The sequence below is a fragment of the Vidua macroura genome, chromosome 1 (genome assembly GCF_024509145.1).
Source record: "Vidua macroura isolate BioBank_ID:100142 chromosome 1, ASM2450914v1, whole genome shotgun sequence".
Lineage (NCBI taxonomy): Eukaryota > Metazoa > Chordata > Aves > Passeriformes > Viduidae > Vidua > Vidua macroura.
Genome location: NC_071571.1, coordinates 85,331,634 through 85,343,866, shown reverse-complemented (window position 1 = coordinate 85,343,866; position 12,233 = coordinate 85,331,634). Strand labels below are relative to the sequence as shown.

General features: G+C 37.6%; 1 protein-coding gene across 2 annotated transcripts in view; it reads left to right on the top strand.

The window, feature by feature from the left end:
* Positions 1 to 12,233, top strand: part of COBL (cordon-bleu WH2 repeat protein) — a 155,914-nt gene that overhangs the window by 38,634 nt on the left and 105,047 nt on the right. For both annotated transcript variants that reach the window (XM_053991372.1, XM_053991363.1), the window contains exon 2: positions 3,188 to 3,394. In XM_053991372.1, coding sequence (XP_053847347.1) covers positions 3,188 to 3,394 — 207 coding nt within the window. The remainder of the gene's footprint in view (positions 1 to 3,187; positions 3,395 to 12,233) is intronic.

Genomic DNA, 12,233 nt, shown 5'->3' with positions numbered 1-12,233 from the left:
TCTCACTCACATTCAGTAGTATTAACAGGCTACTAGGCACCTTCTGACTGCAGTTGCTGGAGCCTGTCAGAAAAAGCAGCTGCTCATGTCAGATCTAAGGTAGAGCTAAATCTGTGGCTTTCAGTCTGCGATTCATAGAGCTACATTCTACTACAGAGATGTTTCAGAAAGTTGGCTATAAAACGCAAATCTGTGTGACATATCACTCCACAAATGTGAACTGCAGAGGGATCTGCTTTTACTGAAATAGTTTGAGATCTGTCATTTGGAAAATGTTGAAAAACAGGAATTTCAAGTAGTCACAGTGAAAATATGTATAAGTCACTATTGTGGAAAAGTTCATATGAGGTCACCTGAACTGTTGCTAGGTTAGAGAGACTGCAGTGGGAATGTTTTCCCTTTTCCTTTCTCTGATGTCTCTGAAGGAAACAGACCTGCCCTGTCCTTTCTGCACAAAAGAAAAGGAGGATTGTAGTATCTAAAAGGCCCTGTCTGCATAATGTCAAAAAGAATACTCATTGTTAGATGTTATATGGAGTTAAAGTGAACATCACTGGTCAATGTATGGCTGATGCTTTTGTTTATGTGATGCCCGATTTGCTGACACACTGTGCACACTGCCCCCCTCTCACCCCTGGCCTCAAGGAGTTTTATACAAGGTCTGCAACTGCAGAATTGGCTGACAAGTACTTAAAAAGTTTTTTAAAATGTATTAAAAAGATAAAAATCATACTCTCATTAAGGTGTCTGACCTTGTTTGTCTGTTCCCATGGAAAACCTCAGGCAGGTTTATGTTATCACCAGGGAACAGACAGACACCTTGTGTAGTATAGTCCCAATTTAATTCCAGCTCCTTCACTAACTTCAAAACTCTTTCTTCATTTCTTCCCTGAAGTTTCAAGTGTCTATGGCTTCAGCTATTTCAGTTTCATGGTTATTTTATTACCATTGCTTTATTTCTTCTACCTTTTTTCATTGTGAGATCTGTAATTTATAAGCTAAAGCATAATTGCAACTAGTTCTGCCAGGCTCAGAACACTTGCCTGCTTCTTTTCTTTCTACCCTCTTTGGTACTTTGTCAGATGCAATGTGTTGGAATGAGCTCCCACATTATAGAACAAGCTGCAGAAACAAAAAATAAAAGCTTCTTTTAATAAACAACTTATCATTTATAGTAGCTCTATAGATACTTCTGTTGATGTAGTTGATATTATGAAGGGCAAGAATTACATGATTTGTAAATTGATGTGAAGTTCTTAAACTGCATGATTGTAAGGCTGTGTTGCCATGAATCTGAATGTATGTAAAATTCCCATGTCTCTCACCACCTGCTTATGAATAACAACTGTAGCTAAATACAAAGCGATCTGAGAAGATGAATCCAAATTTCTTTTTTTTTCTGCAATAGACAAATAAATTAAGAGTTTAGTTCATGGAGAGTCAAGGTAGTTACTTACTTGTTAATGCTCTGAACTTATCATCACCTCGTTGTGGAGGAGCATAGGAGCTGCCAGTTAGTGACTGATGACTTCATACCTCACTCAGTGTATATAGGATAAAAACTGAATGTTCAAGGAAATTTCTGATAAAAGAGAAATTTCTCTATACTAGTAAATAAGGCAATACCTGGCCCTGCATATCTGTAGAGAATGCTATTTGTTATACACACAGGGAAGGAAAGGCATTATCTTCATCACTGCTAATTTAACACCGCCTTGCTAAGGTCTCACTGAAATGAGCATTTTCAAGGAAGTGTAAAGAATTTTTGCAAGTTGAGACATGTGACAGAGATTATTGGTCAAATGCAAATACTGATTACAAAGTATGGAGGGTTTGAATTGCCTCTGAACACTTTTTTTTTTTTTTGTTGTTGAGTTGGTTTGGTTTGGATATTTTTGTTAATGTGATAAAGCTATTACTTTTTTCTTCTGCCAGGAGCTTACAGTGATAATCCAAACTCTGTTTAGCCTTTTTATCTGTGAGAATAGAGGTTATCTCTTATTAAAGAAGAGTTTGATTTGGTATTTCAGTTCAGGGTTTTTTTTTTTCCTCCTAAACACAGTTTTGTCCTTGGCTGATTTGACCACTAAGCTTTTCCGGCTTTTAAGGGTTAGAGTGCTTTTTCTGTACTCTTCCTTTCTGGACCTCAGTTCATGTTGTTTGCAAGGCGAAAATTGTGTGAAGAATCATAATCTCTTCCTGCACTCTGAAAACAGGCAGATTAAGAAAATACAGGCTGTAGGCCTCTACGGTAATTTCTGAATAAATATTTTACTGCTTTTTCCATCTGTTACACTAAAATCTGACTTAAACTAAGCTTAAATCTAGTCAGAAGAGGTCACTGGAGTATTAATCATCCGAGTTAATCCTCTTAGACATGTGTTTGGTATGAGGCCAGCTATTCAGAAGTTTAACAGCACACATATGTTGCTTATCTGTCTGGCAGCTTGCCAGTGGTGGGTTTATATCTCTGTGAAGTATGCTTCTTGTTTGGTGCAAGCTGATGCAGCTTTTCTGTATATCACACATGGTGCATAGCCTGCTACTGAAGAATGAGTTCCTTTCAGGGTGCTTTTCAAAGAGCTGTAGTGTTGGTGTTGCATGGTAAGAAATGATATCATTCACAGTTGACCTTTTCATGGTGCTTCCCTATGAAGTACCATGAGCCAGATTTATTACTACTAACTTAGAGCAGAGGAAGAGACAATGTTTCAAGTAGAGTAATACTGAGGAACCCAAATATAGCTGAATGAAACCTCACCCTGCTTCCACTGCTGCCATTCTGACTTGGAGGAAACATTCATGTACGTAAATACAACTCTTTCTTGAGTCAGGTCTGGACTGGACCCAGCATTTCTGTTTCTCACTTCATAGGAGTATGCTTCATACTCGACAGAAAAACGATTATATCATATCCTAATTATGGAACTGATTCATCCCCTGGGGCATGGAAAGCAAACAGTAGGAGTGAGTGCACCATTAAAAAATTAGCGTATTTTTAGAGAGGAGGTAAAAATAAAAGTGCGACTCCATTGAAAAGGTTAATGATGAAGAAAAAAATAACTTTTGTTAAAGGAACTTCTTTAAAACAGTCTGAGATTATAGCCAAAATAACATATTTCTTAGTAACGTGTTTGGATTTTCTTGGAAGAAATTATTAATTTTCTTCTTGCCTTTCTTTCTCAAGGAAAAGAATGAAAGCTCGTGCTCCCCCTCCACCAAATCAACCTTCTGCAGCAAGTAGACTTCACAGTGAGGCCAAGTCACCTTCAGAGACAGCTGTAATTTCTGATCAGAACCTTGTGAGCATGAAGGAGAACATGATAAACAGACTGGTGGACTTCACAGTCATTTTACCCAGTGGGGTAGAGCAGAAGTGCACAGTGCAAGGAAGGTAAGGCTTTGATTAGCTCCCACTTTTTGAAACCTTTTTTTCCCCATGGGATGCTTGGTGATGCTGTCATTCTGAGTTTATGGGGCTTCTCTGTCTGCATTTTAAGCAGCTTTTGCACCAGAGTCCTGAGAGCCAAGTATAAAGGACCCTTTCTTCTGGGTCAAGAAGGATATAGCAGCTCTTGTGTCACTGTTTTCCCCATGGATCAGCACATGTATGGATCTATCCCTTTCATGTAGTGTCACTGCGCTTAGGTTATATCACATCTTATAATCCAGAGTGGGCTCGCTGCAGTGGAAGTAGGTGCTGCTGGCAAACAGTCCTGACAGTATGAGTGCCTGGAGGCATGCCAGGAAGCAGGCTTAGAAGATGGATGATTCATCACATTCAGAGATCCCGCCTTCACAATTAGAGTGCAGTTGTGTAGACAGCAAAGCCTCTGCTCATATTTAGGAAACCCTTTATATATAAAAGCGTATTTTTTTTTCCCCATGGAAAGAGACAGGGATTTTCCATGTTACTTTACTGGGTACAATCAAGAGCAAATTGTATTGGAAAGGTAATTTTGAGATAATTCTCTTCACTGTGGTAGCTCTTCTTTATCCTCATTCTTTCTGTGTAAATTGTTTTGAAAGAGGGAGACATTACTTTAGGAAATAATACAGAAAAGTTTCAAAAATATAAACAATACTATGATGAAACCATAGCAAACAGCATTGAGGTCAGGAGTAGTCAAGAAACTGTAGAAAGTGTAACACCATATTCAAAAGGCACATAGGTGTAGGCACACCGTTTGGGGTAACTGGGAGTGGGACTGCGGGGGTGCCTCATCCCCAGTGGGCTACAGCTGTGCAGGACAGGTGACCAGCATTGAAGGCGGTGAGATATGGAGTGCTGAATGCTGACCAATCACCAAAGGGAGCAGAGGGTGTAAGACATGTAAGAGGAAGGGTATAAAAGGTTGGACTGAAGAGCAATAAGGGGCAGCTGCTTGAAGCTTTCTGAAGGGATGTTGCTCTGTATGGGCTGATGCTTTCTAATATTGGGTGGTGATACTCTATGTATTGCAGCTGTCTCAACTGTGACGTGTAGGTGCCTGTTGATAAATCAGATTCTGTGTTTATTTTACAATTATTTTTTTCAGTAGTTAGTCTGCATTCTAGCAGAACTCCTTTCTGGTCTTGTATATTAGTCTGTGTTGACTGTTTCCCTCATAGCCCATTTTGATGGCTGAGGAGGCTGTGTAAACTGGTGTTTGGTGTCTGGGACTTCTTTCTTCCCCCTACTTTTCTCATGGAAACTAACATTCACTTATCCACTCTTGGGAGACAAGTGCATCTTGTGGGTGTCCACCTCAAAGCCAGAGTGATGTGAAAGGTTTGAAAGGAAAGCAGTACTTATTAGAGCTCTCAGATAAGATGTGTAGTGATAGAATTTTTATAGGGAGATTTGGACTTAATCAGAGAAAGCAGAGAGCAGGTCTGGTAAGTGGAACAGAACATGAAACTCGCTGGCCATTGGATCCCAAAGAAGGGTGGCATTTCATTGGCAAATGCAAGCCACCTGGGAGGTTAATATTCATGCAGCATTTAGTCTTGAGACAGATACTTGCCATAAGGTTAGAAAATTTTTTTTCCCGCCAAAGCAAGCAGTCCAAGAGCACTATAAGAGTGGTATTTTAATGTGACTTTTTGAAGAACGTAAAAGCTACAGGAGCAAAGAACAAGTAGAAAGTCCCTGTATAGTAAATATTCTGTGTCTCAGACAGGTGTTTATCATTATGTATCCCATACACTGAGGCTGAATGTTTTGTGTCTTAGAGTCTTTAGACAAAAACCTGAAAAAAATGGCAAATATGAAACTTCATGCATTTCTGTGAGGTTATTTAGATCATCTTCATTAAGCATTCCAAGCAACCAAAATGTTCTCTTTGTTTTCTGTGAAGGTGCTCATTTCTCTCCAGGATCTGCATGACAGGTGTAGGCCTCTGATTTAGGTGGCAATTAAATTTCTACTTGTGTTAATGTGCTAATCTGCACATCACTGGGGCCTAACCTAGGCAGTGGCTGTTCTCCCCTCAGTGCTGTCTTGAAGACTTGGAGTGGAGAAGTTAGTGACACTGAGAGCCAGCTGTGGGAAGTGGAAGATGATAGAAACTGAGAAAGGGGAACTAATCATCCTAACAATCTATGAAATGAGAAAAGAATATTCTGTAATAAGCACTGTCTTACAGTGCAATCAGTCTGTGAACAGACCTCGTGTGTGCTGCTGTTCTTTCTAATGAGTGGAAGATGCAATTTTCTGTATGTTAGCCCTGGTTTTCCTTTTAGGTATGTGGAATAGTGAAAAATAAAGTCAAGATTATCTGAAACTTTTAGGGGGTGAACTGTCCTAAGTCTCCAGGCTTGTAGGAAAGCCCAGGTTTTTTCAACATTTTGCATTGTTTTGATATTGGGATCTAAACAGCTATGGAATACAATTGTACTCAGGGTAAACATTAAATGATGAAGTTACTGGATTTTTAAAAATGTGGTGGATTTTTGTGGGGGTTTTTTTTTGTGGTTTTTTTTTTTTTTTTTTTTTTTTTGGTTTTTTTTTTTTTTTTTTTAGTTTGAGGCAAGCATAAGAGCCAGTGCAGGTAATGAATTACTTTCCCTGCTCACTCTTTTTATCTGTGATGATATCATGGAAGGTCATTTCAGAAAAATCTGCTGCTGTTTATACTGGTATAAATCTTCATTATTTTTGTTGCCATCATTAAAACTGTATTCTGCAAAATCTCCTTTTGGCTACCCTGGGGAAATAACTTCTCTGTTTCAAAAAAAATTTGCAAATCTTTGCCCTGGGCATATTCATAATGAAAAAATGATTCTGTAATTTCAGGAAAGCAGTTCACAGAACAATGAAGTACACTAGATTATATTTGAAAATATAAATACTGTAGATAATTAGTATCACTTAAGATTATTATAAGTGAACTAAAAGTAAAAATTACATATTTCAATTTGTTCATTGTATGTAGGCAAAGAAACATGTTGTAATTTAACTTTGTTCTCTATGTAAAAAGTTCCTGCAAATATCAGCAAGTGGGCAGAAAGTTCTCATTAAATTTTCTTGAAGACACTTTAAGAAAAAAAAGTTTGTACTGTTTAAAGATATTTTATTGGAATCTGGGACCTTGAAATTGTTTTATTTATAAAAGTTAACTCAAGCTAACAGTTTATTGCCATCTTGTAACACACAATTTGTTTGAGAATTTGAAAATGTGTAGCACAGATTTTAGTACAAAGATGGGTCATTAAGGAGTGTGTACAGTGGTAGAGTAGCATTAACAAAGTTTTCTTTTTGAAAGAATTGATCCCTGGCAACTCTGCTGTAAAACATATAGAAGTATTCATGAAAAACTGTTAGCCTACTTCCCCTTGAAAAGGAGGGAAACTCTATTCTGTGTTTGTACTTGTGTGTGAGCACTAAGTGATGTGCTGAAATGATAGGTTTGGCCACTGAAATGGTAACATTGGCCACTTACACATTTCATGCTTGTAGATCTGTAGCACATCCACACAAACGGTTAATAGGTCTGAGAGAGGTGATGGTGGGTAGACATTTAGATGGAAAACAAATGGAAAAGCTCCCAAGTTATGAGTTTTCTGTTCATGATTCTCAGAGGTAATACTTTCAGTGGGTAACCTGTAAGTAAAGGGATCACGCATCTGTCTCTGTTCACACTTGGTGACGCTGAGGAGGACTTACTGATTAACACAGATACAGACATTAACACAGCAACTTGGAACTCAGTAGTATTTGAATGCACTGTAGAAAAATGGGGATGTTTGAAATTAAGTGAGGTTTGTTTTGGAGCTGTCAACACTTGGATGACCAATATGCAGAAAAGTAAACTGGACCGTTGTTGCTCCTGCTGTTATCTTACATGTTACACAAATACTCTCATACATCTGATGCACATAGAGCAGGACACTAGATGTAGTAATAAACTAGCCAAAGCTGTAGTCTGATTCTGCAAATATTAGAGGACAGAGTTCAGTACAGGGTAATGCCAGAATATTCAGAAAGAATATTTTCACATATTCTCAGTAATATACTCTTTGGTGTGGGCTTATAGCTTAACATACAGAACAGTGTCTCAGGAAAGATTGAAGGTGTGAAATCAGCCCAGGTTGGTAAAATATTAAAGAGGTGTTGTCAGAAGAAGATAAACAGGGCACATGGCTAAAGGATTGAAAATTAGTTTAATTAAATACTGAATAAGAGTCAGGTCAATACTACAGCAGTTCAGTATAGGCTAAGGGGAAAAAAAAAGTTGTACTAGAATTTGTTGGAAGGAACACACAGTCTCTAGGCAAGTTTGAATACCTTCAGGGAAAAGGTTTCTCTGCACCTCTTTTCCAGGGCTGGAACCATCTCTATGGAGATGATATGTTTACTTGTACCTAAATGGAATTTCCTATTCAGCACTTGTCTCTTGCCACTTGTCCTCTTGCTGTTCACTGTCAAGAAGAGTCTGTCTCTGTAACCCTACAGTTCATAATCACAGACAATACCAAGATCTCTCTTCACCCTTCTTGTTCTAAGGCTCAAAAAGCACAGTCCTCTGTCTCATGTGTCATCTTGATGGTCCTTCTGTGGACTTACTCAGTTGTGGAAAATAAGAGCCAAATGTACAGGAGCGAGCTAAGAAAAGAAATAGAAAACATAAGTGTCTTATTTATCACATCTCCTGAACTTTTTTGGATACAGCTTGCTACTTAGTGTGTACATTTTTTTTGTGTAGAAAAAGTTGTAATCTTTTCATGAAGTGCCTGCTGTACTTTGAAGCATGCAAAAATAAAGACTAATGTTATTTTCTAGTTTAAATGCAAATAGTGAAAGAATTAGAGCCTTTGGGTCATCCACCCCTATAGCAATTGACTGGAAAACAAACATAATACTCTAATGTAGATTTTTAATGTTTATTTGACATTGACCTAAATAAAGAAGATTCTGTCTTCCAGTTTAAGATTATTTTTCAATTTGTTCTTTAAGTTATGGAATCACAGAATACTTTGGGTTAGAAAGACTCCCCCTGCCATGCACCAAGGACTTGCTCAGAGCCCCATCCAACCTGGTCTCTCATGCTTCCAGGGATGGGGCATCTGCAGCTTCTCTGGACCAGTTCCTGTGCTTCACCACTCTCACAGTGAAGAATTTCTTCTTAATAGCTAATCTAAGCCTACTCTCAGTTTGGAACTATTACCCCTTGTTCTATCACCACATGCTCTTATGACAAGTCCCTCTCCAGCTTTCTTCTAGGCCTGTTTAGGTACTGGAAGGCATTTGTAGTATGAAAGTAGAAGATTAAAAAAAACTTTGTTTTGTTTGATAGAATACAATTTTTACCGTGCACATTTATTTTTAGAAGTCCTTTAAAATGGATTTTAAAATGGTTTTCTCTGTGTGATCCAAGGCTGTTAAGCAAAACCACACCCAAAACATCTCAGTTGTTTTATACTTCCTAAAAACCATAGGCCCCTGCTGCATTTTACTGGAGAACAGCAGGAAACAAGCAGTCTGGTCAAACTGGATCAGAACTTCAGCCTGATAGGTATTGCAGACAAAGTACTTATTCTTTACTGTCCAGAATTGGCATTAAATGTCAAATGGCTTAGTAATAAAATATCAAAACAGAGCTAAAGTGCTCTCCTTTGCTAAGAATAGTCATATGGACCTTCTTGTCTGAGTCTTAAATTGTCTTCTCTTTCCAATTTTGTTTCTGTGCTCTAGTATTTGCTTGTCAGTCATTAACCTTTGGTGTCTATTATGTAGTGTTTGGTCACTCCACCAAAAATTTCAGCAATATCATACTAAAATGAAAAAGTAAGGTGTTTCTTAATTGAGTAGTTAGAAAGGCAGGACATATTTAACTTCATTTCAGCTTTAGATTTAAGACCTGCTTGAATTTCAAAACAGAGTGTGTTTTCTACCAGATGTCCAAGCAGGTTAATAGACAGTGGAGATCTGTGTGGAACAAGATGGAAGCAAAGGAAGGATTGACACTTTGCGTCTTCCAAGAGCCATATTCAGCCCAAGGTTAGAAATAAAAGTTGGTCTAGATTAGTAGATTACTATTCTCTTGCTGTTTAGCGACTCTCTTCTCTGTGTAGAATATACATGGAGTTACTTGAAATAAAACTGCCATTTAAAATGAAGCTGTACTGTATTATGGTTTGGAAAGAAATTTTTTCAAGTTGGTGCCATGGAAATCTGATATAAGAATAACTTCACTACAAGGGTTTCCCAGCTCTCTTCTATTGATTGAAATACAAGATTTTTTTCGGGTTTTTTGTTTTTTTTTTTTACACTTCAGAAGTTTTGTGAAAATTTTTCCCTGAATTTACATTTTTTTAAAGAGCATACAATTTGCTTTGAAGCTTTTTCAAAAGATTCAGCTGTACTTTCAAATGGTACAGATGAAGGCTGGGGATGCTTTTCATGGAACAATTGTGTATTCTGAGCAGCGTGGCACAGGTTGGGATGTTGCAGGCTTCCTTAAGTGTTATATTTAATGCATGCCTGTTTGTAATCAGCAATAAGGTGAAACCTCGGATTTGGCTGGATTTTTGGATTGTCCATTGTCCAGACAAATTTGTTCAAGTTGTATAATTGTCTGTAACTTATCTCTGATGCCTGGTGTGGATTTTGATTTTGTTATAGTTGTGGTACTGTTGCTCTGACTATATTTTATAATTTCAGTGGTGTATGTGTGGAATCATAAATTGTTATTTTGATGAACTGTCTTCTCTTTACAAATACTTCTTCAAGAGGCAAGATAACTGTCCAAATTTGAATGAATTGTCACAGTATTATGCACTACAGAAATATATTACTGTTCCACTTTAAATATAAATGTCAAGCACATAGGACACCATGTATTATGATTCTGCCAGATTATTTAGTTTTCTCTGAAACAATAGTAAGAATGCTGAGGGATAGCAAACACATGCAAATTTTAGTTTAAAAGAAATATGTTTGTAAACAGACAAGTTGAGATCTGTATCAGAAGAACTGATAAGCACTTCAAAAACGTGTGCACTGCACAGCTTAATGAGTATTCATGTAAATACTGGAGTAGGTGGGAATCTCCTGTAGTTTGGACTTAGTACGTGTAAATGTCTGTTGGTCTGTAGCATATGAATTGAACATGGTTGTGAAACAGATATTTTCAACTTGGAGACAGTGTCAGAATGAGTCATCATGAAATGAGCTGATACAGTTTTGATTTGGATGCTACACATTTGTATTTGTGCTATGTTAGCAGTTGCCACAATGCACTCTGTTCTGAAGTGTTGTATACATATTAATGACATCTGTTTTCCTTATTTGATCTTCAGTCATCATCATCTGAGTTCTTCCTTTTTCAATGAGGTCATGTTATTTAAATTTTCCATGCTTGCCACTTTTCCAGCTCACACTGTGTAACTCAGTTAAATTTGATAAAGGTTACTGTAAAGAAGGTCCTTCCTCTTCTCTTTCATGAGAAGAGCTGTGACCTACCAGGTAATAAGGAATTGGTCTAGTTTTCCATTTTTGTTGTCTTTGCCATTAGCCCACCGGGGTTCTTCACCAACTTCTTGAGCAGCTGTAGGCCAACAACATACCTATAGAAAGAAGATTGTTGGCCCTCCACACAGTAGTTTCCCAGATGCCAACAGCTTGCAGCTTAAGGGTAATTCTTGAGCTACAGATGTAATGGTGATGGCTAATAACCTGTGGAAGATTTTATTTTTTTTTTTTTTGAATTTGCTTGAATTTTGAATTTGTATCAATTTTCCTAATTAAAACATTAAAAGAAGTGCCAGTTCTTTTGGCATATTTGCTGTCTGTGCGTTAATTTTCTTACTTCTGCTAGAAGTTAGATATCCCACTGTACAGTACAGGTTCCAGCTACAGCTGGTAAGTTTTTCTTTAGCTTACGTTGTTTTACTGGTGACAGACTGGTTTATGAAACCAAAACATTTTAGAAAAATTACCCATTTTTATAAACCTGTTTTCTCTGATCCTTTACAGAATTTTTGAGGAGAAGGTGGGAAAATAAAATAATCCTTCATTACCACTGTAGATAATTTCTGGAGTGTGGGGGAGCACAATTCATATCTGCTGTATTAGGCAGTATCAAGCTCCAGTGAATATTGAGTTCTTGACACAGAATGGAGTACTTCTGTGCAGAGGCACGAAAAGAGAGGGACCGTTGCTGTCTCTTTTGAAACCTTATGTTTTAAGAATCATACTGCAGTAAGACTTGCTGATAATGGGGACACTCAAAATGGTTTTGTACAGGGTTAATATCTTCACCAAAATAAATATGGTCAGGATCTCTTGTAATTGCTGGTGTCAAATGGATGTGGAGAGCTCAAAGCTGTAAACTGGAAAAATGAGCCCTATCTACCATTGGTTCCAGATTTAAGTACTCCATTTTAGATTACATGATTGTTCAAATCTAGGTGGAGTTTACCAGACTGTGAGTTCATAATTTACTCATATCTTGTCTTCACATTAATAAACAGAATTTGAACTGGAGCATTTAATGTATCGATTTAGTACATTATGACCACCAGTCAGAGCATGGTGCTAATAACACCAAGGTTGTGGGTTCAGTCCCCATATGGACCATTCACTTAAGCATTGGACTTGTTGGATCCTTGAGAGTCACTTCCAACTCAGAATATTCTGTCATCTGTGGTCTGGAAGTAAATAAGATGCTTTTTCTGCTCTTGGCTGATGTTTGTTAGTGCTATGATTGGCACTGCTGTCTGCTTGATACTGAATAGTTGTGAGCTCATAA